Source organism: Apodemus sylvaticus, chromosome 22 (genome assembly GCF_947179515.1).
Source record: "Apodemus sylvaticus chromosome 22, mApoSyl1.1, whole genome shotgun sequence".
Taxonomy (NCBI): Eukaryota; Metazoa; Chordata; class Mammalia; order Rodentia; family Muridae; genus Apodemus; species Apodemus sylvaticus.
Window position 1 is genome coordinate 47,183,794 of NC_067493.1, and position 19,012 is coordinate 47,202,805.

The window sequence follows — 19,012 nt, forward strand, 5'->3', positions numbered from 1 at the left end:
TCCTCTGCCTCCTCTTCATTTCTCTGTCCTGACCCATTTGTAAGACAGGCCTCTGCGTGACTGGAAGGAGAGAGAACCCCTCACAGATGGGGCAGCGATAGAAAAACAGGGCCTTTCGGGGAGGAGCAGCTGTCACACTGACAAGCAACCCTGTCTGCCCCCCACAGGCCCATGTTGGTGTCCTTTAAGTATACCCATTTGTGGACACCGAAAATGATGTCTAGGGGTGAGTAGAGGCGTACCAACAGTAAGAGCTGAGGCCGACAGTGGTGTGGGTGTCCCTGCTGCATCAAGGATCAGAAACAACCTGTGTCTCCAAAGATGGAGTCATACATAACTTAAGTGTTCAGGAGTGGGGGGGTTTAAAATGACCTGTGAGAGGACTGGGAAGATACCTCAGCCGTTGAAATGCTTTGGCATGAGGGCCTGCGTTCCTACACCGTGAGAAAGCCCAGGCATGGCTGTACTCTTGCAATCCTGGCATGAGGGAGGCAGCAACCAATGGATTCCTAGTCCTCTCCGGCCAGCATCTTAGACAAATCAATGAGTTCTAGGTTCCTGTGGACGACTCCATATGTATGACACTTGAGATTGACCTCAGGTCTCCATACATGCAAACACATTTGTACATACATGCTTGCATGTGCACACACACACATTCACGCCCACAGACATACCCACTCTCACACAAACACAAAAACTGCAGCAAGAATAACCTCTGTTTCCACGCGTGAGGGATTCAGACTAACCGCTGTGTCTGTGAGTTGGGGATTAACAACAGTCTAATGTTGTTAATGGAGCAGAGTCCATTGGTGAAATCACATCCCCACAGAATACCCCGTAACCGTGAAAATGAGAGCAATGCCTTGTGTGTATTGGATGTGAAGGCTTAGACATGGTAGACCCGTGCAGACAGCTGACTGACTGAGCAGACACGGGTGGCACCCATTACAGGAGAAGAGAGTTTTGCGACGGTGGCTGAGGTGGCGTGGGTGTCTCTGATTGGACACTGATGATGACCACATCCAGGGAACAACACCCTGTGCTAAGTCCCTTCGCTGTGTCAGCGTCTGTCCTCCACTGATGACTTCAGACAGACAGACAGACAAACGCCAGGGTTTTACTCTTGGAAACCCATCATGCGGGGGCATGAACGTAGATTCTTGGCATCAGATGTGGGCGCAGATTCAGGCTGCTCCTTGCTGGCTGGGTGCCCTTGGCTCGGCTGTCCTTGGCCATGCCTCCCTTGGCTGGCCTGGTCGGTGGCATCAGTGAGCCGTGGTGGCCGGTGTCTGCATAGCCGCTAGCCAAGCCCTGTCATGGCTGAGGCCTCATCTGGGGAGAGTGGCTGTTTGGCAGCTTTAAGCCCAGAGCTCTTTCTGAAGAGGCACGGGTGGGTCCCCAAGTCCCCGGGAGTCCCACACTTTCTTCTAAGCTCCCAAGCCCATTAGCTGTGAGGCTCAGGCACGGGCTGTCCCCAGAGCCCAACTTCTGACTAAGAGAGGCCTGGGGCAGTGGCAGGGCCCCCGCTGTGCTCACCTGTGTGGTCAGAGCTAGACCAGCCCTGTCCCCCTGCAGCCTCTTGTCTCCCGTGTCCCCCACTTTCCTGGCTCCCACAAGCCCTCGCTGCCCTTCACTCCCCTCATTGCTTGTCTCCGTTTAGTGACAGGACTTCCTGGAATCTGTGACGTTTGAGCAGAACTCTGAAGTACACCCACATGGTGAGACAGCGGCCAGAGAGCACTGCGGAGAGAGGGGCATGTGAAAAGGTCCTGTGGTTGAGTGGGACAAGGGTGAGCTGAGCCTACTGCAGTCATAGGTGGGGCGGGAGGATGGCTTCGCAGTTTGAAAGCTGCACAGCTCTGTGTGACCCTGTCACCCGATGCCTCTCCATAGAGCCAGAGACAGGCTGCCTTGAGGTACGGATCACACGCATCATCTGTGGCTGAGCCTGAGGTAGAGCCAGGCGGTCTAGGTCTCCCCTGACCTCTGACCTTCCTTGCCCCTCCTTACCACTTCCTACTCCCATGTACTTCTTCAACCAAGTTTGCGTGCTCTGCTGCCTCAGGGCCTTTGCACTCCCTGGACCTCTCAGTCAAAGACTCCTCCTTCCTTCACAGCCGCATAGCAAAAGCCCCCTTTCCCGAGAGTGCCCCCTGGTGGTGCTGGGAAGAATTGCACCCCACCCTACCCCCACCACTCCTGCCCCTTTCCCTGCTTGGTGTTCCTGTGCTGCTCGGCAGTTAAAAAGCACTTCTGTGGCTCCATCGCTCTTGGAGGTTGGGAAGGCACGAGGGCATCCCGAGGCACCCCAGCCCTAAGAGATTGATTCAGGGGTGCTACAGTGGTGGTTCAAATCCTGGCACTGCTTCCTGCTTGCTGTGTGGCCCCGGGCAAGTTTCTTGCCATCTCTGTCCTTACTGTAGCTTCCTCAGCTGGTGTTGCTTCATAGGGTCTGTACGAGGATGGAAAAGAGGCATGGAATGGGTAGTGTGTGTGTGTGTGTGTGTGTGCTGGGTGTCATTCCTGACCTGAGGCCCCTCCTCCCACGGGCCACATGGCGATGGTGCTATGTGTAGATCTTCCATTCCCTCACTTCCTCCTGAATGCCGGACTGAGGTGTGAGGTGTGAGCCTGCGGGGCTCACAGAGGTGGCAGTTTCCCCAGGGAGCTCTGACCGGCTCCATCTGGATGCTCTCCTGTTCTCCGGGTATGACGTCACTTCCTGGCTCCACCCACATTGGCTCCTGATAGCCTTAGGTCCCTCCAACTTCAGAACAGACCCCGTCCATTTCTTTTTTTTTTTTTAATAGTTATTTATTTTGTTTATGTGAGTACACTGTAGATGTTTTCAGACACACCACAAGAGGGCATCTGATCCCATTATAGATGGTCATGAGCCACCATGTGGTTGCTGGGATTTGAACTCAGGACCTCTGAAAGAGCAGTCTGTGCTCTTCACCTCTGAGCCATCTCTCCAGCCCCGACCCTGTCCATTTCAAAGTCCCCCTAAGATGTGGTGGACAGGGCTCACACTGGGTCCTGAGCCCAGCACTGAGGCTTCAGGGTCTGCCCCTGGGTCACCTGTGATGGCTGTGACACCTGTTACATCCGAGTCTCTGTGTAGAAAAGAAAACCAGCTGTGCAGAGCCAGCTACAGTCTCTGAGTCCGCCTGGCTCTGGCAGTGCCCGCAGCCTCTGGGACCTCTGTCTACTTGTAGATAAAATGGGCTGAGACAGAGATGGGGTGGGGCTGGCAGCAGCCGGAGAGTGGCCATGAACCTTGAGCACTGTACTTAGCACACAGGACCTGGTCAGCAAGAAGGGGTCACCTCCCCTACCATCATTGGGGTCCCACGGGTACAGAGGCAGGGTCAGGGAGGGCCGCTTCCCTCTCCCCTTCGCAAAGGAGGCTTCAAGGACCCCCAGGCTCTCATCCTAAATGTGAGAGCTTGGGGTGTTTTGGTTTGGTTGTTTTGTTTAGTTTGGTTTGGTTTGGTTTGGTTTGGTTTTTTGAGCAGGGTTTCTCCATATAACCCAGGCTGTCCTGGAACTCACTTTGTAGACCAGGCTGGCCTGGAACTCACAGTGATTCACCTGCCTCCGCTTCCCAAATAGTGGGATTAAAGGTGTGCGACACCAGCAGCCGTCAGGAGCTGAGTTCTTGAAGGATGTAATCAGAAAGCCCATCCGAGGTGCACGAGTATGTGTGTGTGTGTGTGTGTGTATGTGTATACTGCATGTGGTGTCTGCACATGTCTAATGTGTGGAGGCCAGAGGAGATATCCATCTCCACCTTAATTCTTGGAATAGGGCTCCCCACTGAGCCTGAGGCTGGTGACCAGCAAGTCCAGTCATCCTCCTGCCTCCACTCCCACGAGGCTGGGGTGTCAGGCTCATGAACACCCAGGGCAGCCATTTCATGTGGATGCTGGGATTTGAACACATGTCTTCATGCTTGTGCAGCAGTCACTTTTACCCATGTAGTAGTCCCTCCAGCCCAGGATTTTTGTTGTTGTTGTTAGAATACTGTTTGCTATGTAGCTCAGGCTGGTCTCGAACTCAGAATCCTCCTGAGTGCTGGGCTGGTGGGCCTGCACCACCTCCCTTGGCTGGAACATGAAGTCTTCAACTTGTCTGGGAATCCTCTGGTCCAGGCTGCTGTCTCCAGCCCTGCCTGAGATTCCTCCGGTGGTCCCCGGCCCCACCAGGCCAGGGGCCTCCCTGGCCTCTGTCTGTGAGGGGCAGGGCTGACAGCTGATCCAGTCACTCCGCTACACCACCCCCACCTCGTCCAGCCAGAGCCATCGATTGGATGCTTTTACTAAGTCACTTTGATTCTGAACTTGACCCCTCTGTCCATCTCACTTTCTGGTGTTCCTCAAGGGCATATCTTCACAATGGCGAGCGAGCCAGCCAGCCAGCCACTGGCTGCTCATCCAGGGGTTCTCGGGAGCTCATGACAAACATCCATCTCCTGGCTCTCAGGCCCACCTCCCAGCTTGCTCTGGCGAGTGTTTATTGAGCACCCACTGCATGCACTGTACCGAATGAGCAGTCTGCTTCAACGGCTAGGTTGCTCAGTGTGTTCCCAACATCTGGAACAGGACAGGAATGAACTTGGGGAGGATGGGAAAGTACAGGGGGAGGTGAGAGAGGGTAAGCTCATTTTCTGCACCCAAGGGGTAGACACTGTGCACCATGTATTGGTATCAAGAGGCGCAAGCAGAGACACAGACGACCCTGTGTCTCTCGGCCTCAGCCTAGCTTGAAGAGGCTGCAATGAAGACCAAGAACTGGGAGGGAGGCCCCGCCCCCCAGGCCAGGACTGGGTGGGGGAGGGCAGAGAGAACTGGGGCCCTGTCCGGAGGGCAGGCGAAGCCAGGCTGAGCCAGTGAGAGGGGCGTCAGAGGGAGCACAGCAGGCACAAAGGCCCTGGGGTGACCAAGAAATCAGGGCGGCATGAGGGAAGGGAGACCTGAGCTGGCCCAGGGACTTCACCCTCTAGAGCTGTGGGAAGCCACTGCTTTCTAGTGACAGAGTTTCTGGCCAAGTGACCAGACTTAATTCACACTTCTGAAAGTGTCTCTGGATGCCGTGGCAGGGATGACCTGGAGGCAGGAGACTGCTGTGCTTTGTGAGACCCTGGCGCGCATGCTCCGAGATCTTTCTGTTGAGTCACCGTTGCGCGAGGGCGAAATAGCAGTGTACATGGGGGAGGTGGGTGGATTCCAGGGCTCCAAGGCTTGACTCGGCAAACAGCCGTGTTCCCCATGGCCTCGTGTCTTGACATCCAAAGACGTCCGTCCATCCATCTGTCCGTCTGCCCGTCTGTCCATATCTCCCTCTCCTCCCAGATGTGCTCACAGTGGGACTCCAGCCCTGTGTGTGTGTGTGCCCTTTGGACTCTGGCGCCTCTGCAAGATCGATCCCCGTTACTGCCTGTCTCTCGCTCACGCCGGGGGCTATGCGGGCTCTTCTGTGGGGGTAAACATATCATAAGGCTCTCAGCCATCCATGTTAATGGGCGTCTGGGTCATTTCCAGTCGCGAGCTGTTATGAATGGTGCCTTGGTGATACATTCCTCTCCATCTTGAACACATTCATGAATTATCTGGAGAGCTGGGTGAACCACAGAGCCGGCAGCTCTGGGGGCCTGGCAGGGTCACAGTTGTTAGTCCTTGAGAAATCTTAGTGGTTCTCCAGGTGCACAACCAGAGCATGTGCAAGGGGCTCTGTGGTGGTGCGCAGATTTCCCTGAACTGCGCGTGCCACGGGGGACTGGCAGCACAGGGAGGTGTGTAAGGATCTGACAGGCCCTGCGACCTCCTGGTGCCAACTGGAACCCCTCTGGCAGTGCCCGACATTTGGGTTTGCCCTGTGTTCTTGCCAACGCTTGCTACTACCTGGTCTTACCTTGGCTCTGGCCTTGTAACTCCAGACTAGCCTGGTGTACTGGCTGGTTTTGTGTGTCAACTTGACACAGGCTGGAGTTGTCACAGAGAAAGGAGCTTCAGGTGAGGAAATGCCTCCATGAGATCCAGCGGTGGGGCATTTTCTCAATTAATGATCAAGGGGAGAGGACCCATTGTGGGTAGTGCCATCCCTGGGCTGGTATTCTTGGGTTCTATAAGAGAGCAGGCTGAGCAAGCCAGGGGAGCAAGCCAGTAAGAAACATCTCTCCATGGCCTCTGCATCAGCTCCTGCTTCCTGACCTGCTTGAGTTCCAGTCCTGGCTTCCTTTAGTGATGAACTGCAATGTGGAAGTGTAATCAGAATAAACCCTTTCCTCCCCAACTTGCTTCTTGGTCATGATGCTTGTGCAGGAGTAGAAACCCTGACTAAGACACCTGGCTAGCCGGGCGGTGGTGGCACACGCCTGTAATCCCAGCACTTGAGAAGCAGAGGCAGGTGGATTTCTGAGTTCGAGGCAGCCTGGTCTACAGAGTGAGTTCCAGGACAGCCAGGGCTGCACAGAGAAACCCTGTCTGGAAAAACAAACAAAACAAAACAAAAGACACCTGACTACTTGAAATGTCACGAGGGCTGGACTCAAACTCACAGCAATCCTTCTGCATCAAGTCCCAGCTGTGAGATTACAGGTGCGCAGCCCCACCCCTGGTCTAACGGAGGCGTGGTTGGTGGTTGTACTGTCTTGCGTCTTGATGCGGGCGCCTTTCCTTCTGTTTCCTCTCCTCCATCCTTCTATTCATTTGCCTTTCTTTAAATCTTTAAGAGTTTGTTTTGTTTTGTTTTTTCGACGTTGGACATCAGGTGCGTGTCCCTTCAATCCTGCATGGCCTTTGTGCTCTGAAGTCACCTCATAAGTTTGGTATTATTATTATTATTATTATTTATGTATTTAATGCCTCTGTGTATGTGGCGGTCAGAGGGCAAACTTATCTCTTTCCCCATGTGGGTGCAGGGGATCGAACTTAGGTCATCAGGTTTGGCAGCAAGCCCCTCTATCCACTGAGCCATCTTGATGGCCCTGCTTTTAACTTGACCATTATTTCCCAGGTATCGGGGAGTGCAGTGACCCTGTCGGCTGTCCTGAGCAGATGGGGACGGTGCTGGGGGAATAGCCCTTGGGTGTTTTTGTTTGGTTGAGTTCAGTTTTTTTTTTTTTTTTTTTTTTTTAGATTTATTTATTTATTATATGTAAGTACACTGTAGCTGTCCTCAGACACACCAGAAGAGGGCATCAGATCTCATTACGGATGGTTGTGAGCCACCATGTGGTTGCTGGGATTTGAACTCAGGACCTTTGGAAGAGCAGTCGGTGCTCTTACCCGCTGAGCCACCTCTCCAGCCCGAGTTCAGTTTTTTTTGTTTGTTTGTTTAAGGCACAGCCTTACTCTGTAGGTCGGGCTTACAGCTCATAAGACAGCTTCCGATCCTCCTGCCTCCAGCTCTCAAGTGCAGTGATTATGGGCATTCGCCGCCGCCGCCGCACCTGAGCATGCTCAACAGTGTGAGCACGTGGCAGCTTTCTAGCTGTTGCTGCAGGTGTGGACGCGATGACGTCACTCCGGCTGGCGCGATGACGTCACTCCGGCTGGCGTGATGACGTCACTCCGGCTGGCGTGATGACGTCACTCCGGCAGCGACAGTGATAGAACCAATGCGTTGCTGTTTTTAATCTTGAGCGTGGTTAGCCATCAAGCTGTATCTTTGTCCCTCTCCATGGACAAAGCTCTTTGAGATCCTCTGTCACTTGTAAGGGTGACAGAGACAAGAAGGCTTTGAGGGCTTTGTATGTTCTGTGGCTAGCAGGGCATGGCTGTGGTGCTCAGAGCCTAGGAAGTGAGACCTGAGTCTTTAAGGGTTGGCGGTTTGGGAACAGCACCCTGTGGCCTTGAGGGAAATCTGTTCGTGAAGGATAGCAGTGATTTTTTTCTGGGGGTCACTTGAGCCAGGCCATCCCCTTACATCTTCTTGGCCCTCGTGGCGCCCCCACACATCCCAAGGCTGGCACGGGCGCCCCAGGCTCAGCCTCCATGGACTGAGAAACCCCAAGGTGTTTTGTATAGCAGAACAATTTAAAATAATTAGAAACTTTTCCAAAGTGTCTTTAAACACGCTGCTGTGGGCCTCGAGAGCAGCTCTTATTAGCAGGGGTGGCTGCGGACTGGAAGGAGAGGCAGCGTTAGATAGAAGGCCCTTGATTAAGTAATTTGAATATCTTTTAGAGAACAAATCCCGAATCTCTTTCTATTTTCTCCCATTGTACCGGCTGCACATCTGCTGGCTGGGGCTGGGGGATGCTCATGAGACCCATCCCAACCACTCTCAGCCTGCGATGGGGCAGGGCTCCTGAGGGTGGCCAACAGACCACAGGGGGGACCTCATGCTGTCCGGAGGGTGGAGTTTGTGGCCATGCTCCGCCCTGCTATTCTGCTGGGTTATCTTCTTTTCATTGATGTGTCAGGGTCTTGGCAAAGCGAGTAGGAGGCAACGTGGTTTCCCTGCAGGCCCCTCCCTGGGACCAGTTGGGGACTGTCCCAGGATAGAGAAGACAGCCTGGGTCCGTTTCCACAGCACCGCGCTGTCTGAGTAAACCTCTCTATGCTTTTACATACACATCTCTAATGGGGGGCGGAGATAATAACGGGGCCCCCTTCCTGAGTTCCTGTAGAGCTGAGCTGTGCACACAGCAGGCACACCACTCTGCACTTAATTAACAGACGACACTGCAAGTGGCGGGCTGGGTGCAAAGACCCACCAGTGAGTGAGTCTGTTTGCAAGCTGCGGGGCTGGGTGCAGAACCAGCCGTGTTTACAAACTGCATTATTGAGATGTTTACATAAGAAATAAGGGTTTGGAACTTTGGATGGGAAAGTGGCTGGCTACTCCTGGCCTGTGTGACAGCGCTGCACCGGAGCTAAGACTCTGCAGCAGCACGAGGACATGTATGTCCCTGCTAACGCCTAGCTTAATGCATGATGTCACTCTCTCTTTCTCTGAGCTCTTTCTCTCTCTGAGCCCAGGAGGTCTGGCAGGGACAGGAGAGCCCTTTCCAGATGTCTGCAGTGATTGTCACCTCTGGGTGCCGCTTAAAGCACATTTGCAGAGTGCTCACCCAGCATGCGCGCCGCCCTGGGTTCTGTCCCAGCTGCATGTAAACTGCATGCCTGTGGTCGCCTCACTTAGAGGTGGGAGAGGGACCTGAAGAGTTCGAGGGCACCCTCAGCTGCTTAGCATGTTCAAGGCCTGCCTGGGGGCTATGTGAGTCCCTGCCTCAAAAATGTGTGTCCGGATATGAGTGTGGGATCCAAGTCTCCCCGAGTGAGAAGCAGTCTCTGGCGAGGACATTTGGTTTGAAGATGGTCCTGGGGAAATGTTGCTGGAAACTGCACTCTTGGGTGTGTCTATTTGGGCTCACTCACCAGATCTTCTACCACCCAGAGACCGTTGGAAGCCAGCTCTGTCCCCTCTAATCCTCTCCTGCCTCCAAAGACCCACACAGTGTTCACATGCACCCCCTGAACCCCAAGACCCATGCAGCCACCGTCCCAACCATCTTTCCTTCACACAGGGCCTTTTTTATTTAGTTTGAAGCCATTACAAAGAAAAGGAGGGGGCTAGAGAGATGGCTCGGTGGTTAAGAGCACTGGCTGTTCTTCCAGAGGACCTGAGTTCAATTCTCAGCACCCGCATGGTGGCTCACAACCATCTGTCATGGGATCCAATGCCCTCTTCTGGCATGCAGATAGATCACTCATATAAAAGATACATAGCTAAACAGCTTTTATAAAAGAAAGGAAAGGAAGGAAGGAAAAGGCTGGGCTGAAGAGATGGCTTGTCCTATACAATCCTTTCTGCATAAGCCCAGAGCACCAAATAAAAAGTCAGGTGTGAGCCTGCCAGTGGTGGTGCACATCTGTAATCCCAGCACTTGGGAGGCAGAGGCAGGCAGATTTCTGAGTTCGAGGCCAGCCTGGTCTACAGAGTAAGTTCCAGGACAGTCAAGGCTACACAGAGAAACCCCCTGTCTCGAAACCCCAAAACAGGGGAAAAAAGAAAAGTCAGGTGTAGTAGTTCTCTGAGTGCATACTTGTGGTCAGTGGTGGGAGACAGGGACAGGCTGGTGCTCTTTGACAGCCTAGCCAGCCTCTGAGCTCTGGGTTCAGGGGAGGCATGCACGCATGTACACACACACACACACACACACATACACACACGTACACACCATACCACAACTAAGCTTGCCTTTAAAATCTCTGCCTTCCCTGCCTGTTTCCTTGCTCAAAAAAGGTTTAACCGATTTGGGTTATTTTTAGAAAGATGCCTGGCATGTCGGCTGACAGATTCCATCCTAAGTTTCCACCAGGTGGGAAAAGACAGTTTCTATACCTGGGGCTGTGTGTGTGTGTGCGTGTGTGTGTGTGTGTGTGTGCACGCGTGTGCGTGCGTGCGTGCGTGTGTGTGTGTGTGTGTGTGTGTGTGTGTGTGTGTTTAGAGTCCCACTGGCTCCATCCCATTTGTCCAGAAAGTTCGCTGCCTCTCTCCGTCCCTCTCCTGTTTAGACCCTGAAGTAAGAAAGTGTGGAGAGTACTCATTGGTCTTCTCGGTCTGTATATGGATTTTGTCGTGTTCACATCTTCTCTTCCGTATTCTTCATGCCTACACCCATGTGTGAGCATGTGGGGAGGCAGAGGGGTGGCTTGGTCTTCAGCCGTTGCACCCTCCCCGACACTAGAGCTCACACTTCAGCTAGACTAGCTGGCCAGCAGCCCAGCGCCATGACCTCAGCCTGACCCCACCTCCCACAAGGCATGCCTCCGAGCCTGGCTTTCGTGGGGGCAATTACACCTATACTTTGTAAGTAGGGCCTACTGTTTTGCTTTTTTTTTTTTTTTTTTATTATTCGATATAATTTATTTACATTTCAAATGATTTCCCCTTTTCTAGCCCCCCCACTCCCCGAAAGTCCCGCAAGCCCCCTTCTCTTCCCCTGTCCTCCCACCCACCCCTTCCCACTTCCCCGTTCTGGTTTTGCTGAATACTGTTTCACTGAGTCTTTCCAGAACCAGGGGCCACTCCTCCTTTCTTCTTGTACCTCATTTGATGTGTGGATTATGTTTTGGGTATTCCAGTTTTCTAGGTTAATATCCACTTATTAGTGAGTGCATACCATGATTCACCTTTTGAGTCTGGGTTACCTCACTTAGTATGATATTCTCTAGCTCCATCCATTTGCCTAAGAATTTCATGAATTCATTGTTTCTAATGGCTGAATAGTACTCCATTGTGTAGATATACCACATTTTTTGCATCCACTCTTCTGTTGAGGGATACCTGGGTTCTTTCCAGCATCTGGCAATTACAAATAGGGCTGCTATGAACATAGTAGAACATGTATCCTTATTACATGGTGGGGAGTCTTCTGGGTATATGCCCAGGAGTGGTATAGCAGGATCTTCTGGAAGTAAGGTGCCCAGTTTTCGGAGGAACCGCCAGACTGATTTCCAGAGTGGTTGTACCAATTTGCAACCCCACCAGCAGTGGAGGAGTGTTCCTCTTTCTCCACACCCTCTCCAACACCTGCTGTCTCCTAAAAATATGGAACGCTTCACGAATTTGCGTGTCATCCTTGCGCAGGGGCCATGCTAATCTTCTCTGTATCGTTCCAATTTTAGTATATGTGCTGCCGAAGCGAGCACCTGTTTTGCTTTATGGGGATGGAAGAGGGGGTTCTGCTTCAGAGGTAAGGGGCAGGTCAGACTGGGGAGCCAGAACTGTGGGGATAAATGCAGGTTTCAGGCAGCAAGGGCTGCATATGCGAATGTCCTGGGGTGGGAAAGGTCAGTTCACTACCACTAAACTTTAGTGCTGGCCTTTATCTTGCTGTGTGGGGTGGCGGTATCCTTGTGAATGTGTGTATTTTCTATGTGCATGTATGCATCTATCATGTTTTGTAAGAGTCTCCATGTACATGTGTGTCTCTGTATGTGTCTTTGGCTCCTGTGGGTCTCTCTCTGTCTCTGTCTCTCTGTCTCTCTGTCCTGTCTGCTGTCTCTGTGTGTCTGTCTGTATGTCTGTATGTATGTATATATGTTGGTATGTATGTTGGTCTGTCTATCCATGTCTATATGTCCCCGTACTCATAGGGACTTTTCCCTACAGGACAGACTCTCCCTAGAGGTTGCTCTTGGAGGCTGAACACTCTCCATCTCTAGCCCTTCAGTGCCAGACACCATCTCTCTCTCTGCTGTGTCTTCACCGAGGGACACGCGCCTCCTCTCTAGGCTGCAGGCTGAGGGCAAGGGCTGCGTTATAAAGCCTCCTGGGGAGGTCGAGGTGCTGGGCCAGATGGGCCTTGTGGCCAGAGCCTGTCAGCTCACTCAGCTACCATGGTCCTGAGGGGAGGTGGGGCCGCTGTTTATTTGTGAGACCCATCTGGAAACCCCTCAAGAGAGCCCACAGTTCCTTTCAGTACAGGCCTCCCTGGTGGAGGTGTTGGTGTGCCAGGAAATACCTCAGAACCTTAAAGGGCCTGTCTCTGACCTGTAGAGAGCATCTCCAAAGGCTGCGGGTGGGGCACCCATGGGTCCTCTGATTCTGTCTTCCTCTTTATCTTGAAAATGGTTGGGGCTGTGGAACCAGCTAAGATTCAATGGAAACGTTTGTCTCTCCTCCCACCAGTGAGGCTTGTGGGCTGTTCATTAGGGGTTCCTTTGCTGGGTTAGGAAGTTTCATCTGTGGCAGTCCTGTCCCCCCATCCTCACTGAGCCTCTGTGGTGGGGGGGGGGGTAGCCTGGGAAACACTGTGGACCAGGCACTTGGCAAAGCCACCACTGAATTGGGGGGAAGAGGCCGTGTGGCTTCCAGCTACCATCACTGCTGCATTTAGCTGTTTGACATTGGCCAAAGGTCCATCTGGTCTCCTACCCAGCCGTAAGGTGGGTGCACAGGGGGGCACCTCTCTTCTCTCCCAGACCCTCCCACCGGCTGGCTGTCTCTTACCCGAAGCCGACAGAGCAAGGGTCCCTTTCCCAGCCCAGCATCTCTGCAGCCAGCTGCCTTCACCTTGGTTTTCACACTGACTCTCTGACCCAGGCCCATGAGTCCCTTTCAGACATTCCCAGCCCCCTGGGTTTCCAGCCACCACCTCAGGCCCCACCCCAGAGCCACCTACCTGTCCAGGAAGCTACCACCTCCTGTCCGCTGCTCTTCTGATATCACGAGTGGCCATCTTAGTTCCATCTTAGAGCATAGAAGCTCTCGGGTCTCCACCTGACTTAGGGAAAGCGGCTGAGAAACTCTTCCCTGCTGCCATCTTCTTGTCTTCCTGGCTCCGTGGTTGTGAGACCTGCCCTGTAGCCTCCCGCGGCTCCCCCAAGCTTTCTTCCTGCCCTGGGCCTCAGACAGAAGCGGAGCCAAGTGGGACTGGAGGGGAACAAATCACATGAGCGTCCCAGACGGTGTGGTGACATGGGAGGGACAGACCAGTCCCAAGCCCCCGTTTGGCCTGCCCCTCACTGTGAATTTGCGCCAGTGACAGGATCTTGGGGGACTGCAAGGACAATATTAGGAACACAGACCTCTAGGCAGCTGAGGTGGTAAAGAGTAGAAAGCACCCTCTCACGAGGAAGGAACAGCAGTTCCCGTGAGGGACACAGGGCCTCACCTGGAGCCCTAGCGAGTGCCCCAGTGCATAGTAGGTGCTTGGTGAAGAATGAATGAATGAATGAATGAATGAGCAGGTAACTGAATGACTGCTCGAACAAAGGACGTGGTGAATGAGAAGTTGGGGAGTAGGTGGGGCAGTGAATGAATGCATGAGCGGAGGAATGAATGATTGTCTGCTGCTGTGTCCCTCCCCATCTCTTCCTCTGACAAAGGAAGGGACAGGGTTGTCCAGCCAGCCTCACCCTCCTACCTGCCCTGAGCCAAGTGAGAGGAGCCCCCAGCCCCTTCCTCGATACCCTCAGAGTTCACCCTGGGGGCGGGGCACTTCTGCAAGGCTGCCCGGGAACAGCTAGTAGCAATCAAGGCAGGGGGATGCCATCGGATGTGGCTCGTGCCAGGTGATTATGTGTTTGATTGGCGCCCTCCCTCCAGGACAACCGCCTCCGGGTCCTGCAGTAGCAGGAGCAGGCTGCCTTCCGGCATGATACCTGGGGAGGGACCGGAGGCCAGGGATGGGGGCGGGGGGTGGGGGAGGCAACCACTGAGCATGGGGGTGTGGACAAGTCTGTCAGGTCTCTCTTTCATTTGCCCCTTTACTCAGACATTCGTTCACACTGCAAGTAGTGAGCACCTGCTGTGTACTGGGCATTGGAGGTGGTCACTGGAGCCAGACACTCTTACCTCTGGTAGATGACAGAGGATTCTGGGTGTGGCCACAGTTTGTAAGTAGCCAGAGAAGCAGCCACCTGAATGGGTGGATAGTGAGGGGTGCTCGGAGAAATGGCAGAGGCCGGGGGAGGCGGGGACAGGGAGGACAGATAAACAGACATCTGCTGTTCTAGGGAGGAGGCGGGGCAGATTTTTGTAAGTGCTGAGACTCCCAGGAAGGTGACAGGAAAACCCAAGGGCCTTCCTCAGAACAGCCTGGCCCGCAGATAACCAGCCACTACAAAGGGCCTCAGGCCATTGTGCCTGATGTCCTCAGGAGCCAGGTCGGACCCCATGTGACCAGAGCAGTGAGCCCTGGGAGGGTTGAGAGCAGGAAACATGTCACAGCGAGGGGAGCCATGGCCTGTCGCCTGCCACGTGGCAATGGGAGGGGGCAGAGGGCAGTGGGAGCCAACAGGGACACTCTAGGGAACAGAACCAGAAAACTGGACAAAAAGCGTTGGGTCAAGCTGACAAGACTTGCCAATTTGTCACCGAGGACATGGCAGAGAAGGTAATGTCACCTGCTTTCAGAATCTCTGCTTTGGTACCAACCTTGAGCCCAGGCTATCCTAAGGTTCTAGAGCACCTAGCAAATTCCCAGGTGCCTTGTATGACCTGTGTGGCCGGCCTCTCCTACTTCTGACCCCCCAGAGGGAGATGAGGCTAACTCCTCACAGGTGAATCCCAGGTGCTGAGAGGCAAAGGGCTGTCCACCAGGCAGCTAGCATCATGTGACTTCCTGTCCACCAGCCACCTAGTGTCATGTGACTTCCTGTCTCCCACCTAGTGTCATGTGACTTCCTGTCCACCAGCCACCTAGTGTCATGTGACTTCCTGTCCACCAGCCAGCTAGTGTCATGTGACTTCCTGTCCACTAGTCAGCTAGTGTCATGTGACTTCCGGTCCACCAGCCAGCTAGCAACAAATGACTTTCTGTCTACCAGCCAGCTAGCATTATGGGACTTCCTGGCCACCAGCCAGCCAGCAACACATGACTTCCTATCTACCAATCACATATCAGCTTGGGGCCTCCTAAGACTGCAAGCCAGTGCTTCCTTGGACCTCTGGAAGCCAGAGCTGTGGGAGCTGATGCAGGACTCAGGAGGCGCCCACTGTTTTAACTTCCTGTATGACCAGGTGTGCCCCAGGGACAGGATCTGGACCTGTCCTTGACAATGTGGTAGGAACTCAAAGAATAATTGATGAGTGTATGAGTGGGTGGAAGATGGGTAGAGAGGTGATTGCATGGATGGATAGATGGGTGGAAAGACAGATGGATAAATGGTGGGGGTGGATGGATGAACGGATGATGGGAAGATGGTGGTTGGGTGGACAGATGAATATTTGAATGATGGAGGACGGATAGATGGACAGTTGATTGGATGGATGGATGGATGGATGGACAGACAGACTGACAGATGGGCAGATGATAGATGATGGATGGATAATGGAGAGATGTTGGCAAGGTAGGTAGATGGGGAGGTGTCAGATGGAGGAGAGGCAGATGGACAAGGATGATGGGTAAGATGATAGACATATTATGGATGGATGGATGGGTGGATAGATGATTGACGGATAACGGATAGATATTGGATAGGTGGGTAGATGGATAGAGGGTGACCAGATTATAGATGGCAGAAGCACGGACGGATGGGTGACGGATAGATGAACAGACAGCTGAGAGAAGGGCTCCCCTTGTCAGTGCCCAATACTCATCCCCCAAAGCAGCCGAGGAGAAAGAACCACTGGGCGCACAGCCATAGCTCCTTGCGGGTCCCGTGTGTCAGTGTGCCCGACAGCAGTTACGCTAGGCCAGTCACTGTGAGGGCAGTGGGCAGCCCTCAGTTTATACCCAGGCTCTGGGGTTTGGCCTCTTTCCGAACTGTCCCGGGCACTGCCGGAATGCAGTAAGTTTAGCCTGGCTGAGACCCCCTTCTCTCAGACTCCGTCCCTTGCCCCAGCCCCACATAATTGGCCCAATACATCTTGGTGCTGGAAATTTACATCCAGCACAGGAGGTGATGGATGACTCTAGTAAACCCGTCTGTCTCCACCCAGCACAGCTATCCATCTCGGTGGGCTGCGAGGCCCATCTGTCTTGCTGTCTCCCTGCTGGGCAGGCCAGCGTGTGCCCTCCATCCTGGGTCATCGAGGCCCCTCTGCAGGCAGCATGCGGCTGGCTGGCTGGACAGCCCTCAGAGCTCGCTCCTCCTGTGGTGTTCCTGGGCCTACCTTCCCCGGATCCACGGACCCGTCATGCTTGCTGCTGTTGTGAGGTACATCTGGTGGCTGCTCCCCGACAGGCCTGCAGCAAATGTTTTTTGAATACCTCGTATATGCCAGGCATTTACAGGGACTGAAGTGCAGGCCCAGTCAGTTGGCCGAGGCTCACTGCTGAGCTCCCCAGCCTCTCATCAGAACAGTGGCACGGGGTGCTTTTATCTTAGGCTTCCGTTGATTTGATGTCACATGGTGTAGATAGGCTTTCTTTGATTGGCTATTGATGTGATTGACAGGCTGGCCTTGAGCTCCTAGGAATCACCTGTCTCTGCCCCAGCTTGGCTGTTGCAGGGAGGTGTTAAAGAAGTACATACCTTTAATGCCTCACTCTCTAGGGTCACTGGAGATCTGAACTTGGGTGCTCCCTCATATATGTGGGGGGGTGTTTGTGTGTGTGGTATATGTGTATGTGTGAGTGCATGTGTGTATGGTGTGTGTGGTATATGTGTGTGAGTGAGTGGATGTGTGCATGTGTGTATGATGTGTGTATGATATATGTGTATGTGTGAGTGCATGTGTGCATGGCGTGTGTGGTATATGTGTGTGAGTGAGTGGGTATGTTCATGTGTGTATGATGTATGTGTGTGGTATATGTGTGTGAGTGAGTGGGTGTGTGCATGTGTGTATGATGTGTGTGTGTGGTATATGTGTATGTGTGAGTGCATGTGTGCATGGTGTGTGTGGTATATGTGTGTGAGTGAGTGGGTGTGTTCATGTGTGTATGATGTGTGTGTGAGTAGTATATGTGTATGTATGAGTGCATATGTGTATGGTGTGTGTGGTATATGTGTATGAGTGAGTGGGTGTGTACATGTGTGTATGATGTGTGTGTGGTATATGTGTGTGTGTGAGTACATGCGTGCATGTGTTTGTGGTGTGTGCATGTATGCATGCATGTGTGTATGATATGTGTATGTGCAATGTGTATGAGTGTGTATGTGCAGTGTGTATGACTGTGTATGTGGTATTTGTATAGGTATGTGTATGTGTGTATAGTGTATGTGTATGGTGTAAGTATGAGAGTGTGTGTGTGTGCCTGTGTGAAGTATGTGTATATATGTGAAAGGTATGTGTGTATGTGTTTGTGTATTTGTAGGTGCATACATGTGTGTGTGGTATGTGTGTATATGGTGTATATGAGGGTGTGAGTGTATGTGCATCTGTGTGTAGTATATGTGTGTGCATGTATGTGTGTGTATGTATGTGAGAGGTATATGTGTGTCTATTCATTTGTAGATGCATATATGTGTGTGTGTATATGGTGTGTGTGAGGGGGTGTGTGTAGTATGTATGTGTGCATGTGTGCATATGCATGCATGTGTGCATGTGTGTGTGTGTGTGTGTGTGTGTTACCAAGCACTCTATCCGCTAAGCCTTCTTCCCAGTAGCAGGTAGAGGAGAGGGATGTCACTATTCAAAGACCAGGGAGAGATGAGCTGTGACACATTTAGTCAGGCATGGCAACATACTCCTGTGATCTCAACACTTGGGAGGGAGACTGAGGCAGGAGAATCCAAAGTTTGAGACTAACCTAGAATACATAATGGATTCGTGTCTCAGTAAAACGTCAAATCAGAGGCAACCCCAGATGTTCAGTTGTGGGGTAATCCCAGCAGTGAGGAAGATGGCAACAAGGAGGTTCAGAGTTCAAAGCCAGCCCGGGGTACATAGATAGCATAGCATGAGGTCAGTTTGGGATGTGTGTGTGTGTGTGTGTGTACATATGATAATTTAAGTGGAGTAGCATTGTGGTTGAAGTTATGCCAACAGACATGTTTCTAACCTCCAGTCCATGAAGCTGGCGGTAGTTCATATGTTCATATGGAGTCCCAGGGCCAGGGAGCCAGACTACCCCGGAGCTGAGGCACAAACCAGTCTGGGAGATGAGGGACCAGTGGCAGAGCCCCCCTCGTCCGGCTGCACCCCTGTCCCCCAGCCTCCCCTCTCCCTGCTCGCTGGCTCCAGCCCCAGCTGCATCTGTCATCTGCTCCCAGCTCATTAAAATTATCTCTTTTTAGTTGCAAATGGGCTGTTTATGAGAATCATTACTTGAATGGTCTGCACAGGGCTCCGGGCTGTCTGTCTGCTGTTGATGGCTAGTTAGGTTAATTGCATGTGTCTCCTCCCTGCCTGGGTCTGGCCCAAAGTCTGGGACTGTTTAGATCATGGCTGGAGTCGGACATGAAGTCTTGCAGGAGCATGGCTGGCAAGGCCTGCTAGCCGGGTGCAGGGTGTCCCTGAAGCTGGACTTGAGAAACGCGGCTGGCTTATGTTTCAGAGACGTCTTCTGTTCCCTTGAAATAAATATAGTTCTGTGGGCTTTTCTAAATGTGTTTATTTTAAAAGCCCAGTTGTCGATCCCATCTCTGCATTTGTTGCTTTTCAA

The 19,012-nt window shown here is 52.8% G+C and overlaps 1 protein-coding gene and 1 non-coding gene across 2 annotated transcripts in view; one reads left to right on the top strand and one right to left on the bottom strand.

The window, feature by feature from the left end:
* The first annotated feature begins 5,154 nt into the window (after positions 1 to 5,154).
* The window catches only part of Cux2 (cut like homeobox 2), an 83,994-nt gene continuing 70,136 nt past the window's right edge, over positions 5,155 to 19,012 (top strand). The window contains exon 1 of the mRNA XM_052167642.1: positions 5,155 to 5,220. Coding sequence (XP_052023602.1) covers positions 5,155 to 5,220 — 66 coding nt within the window. The remainder of the gene's footprint in view (positions 5,221 to 19,012) is intronic.
* LOC127673432 (U6 spliceosomal RNA) lies at positions 11,560 to 11,666 on the bottom strand. The gene has a single exon (XR_007975165.1). It is a non-coding gene; the product is annotated as a U6 spliceosomal RNA (small nuclear RNA).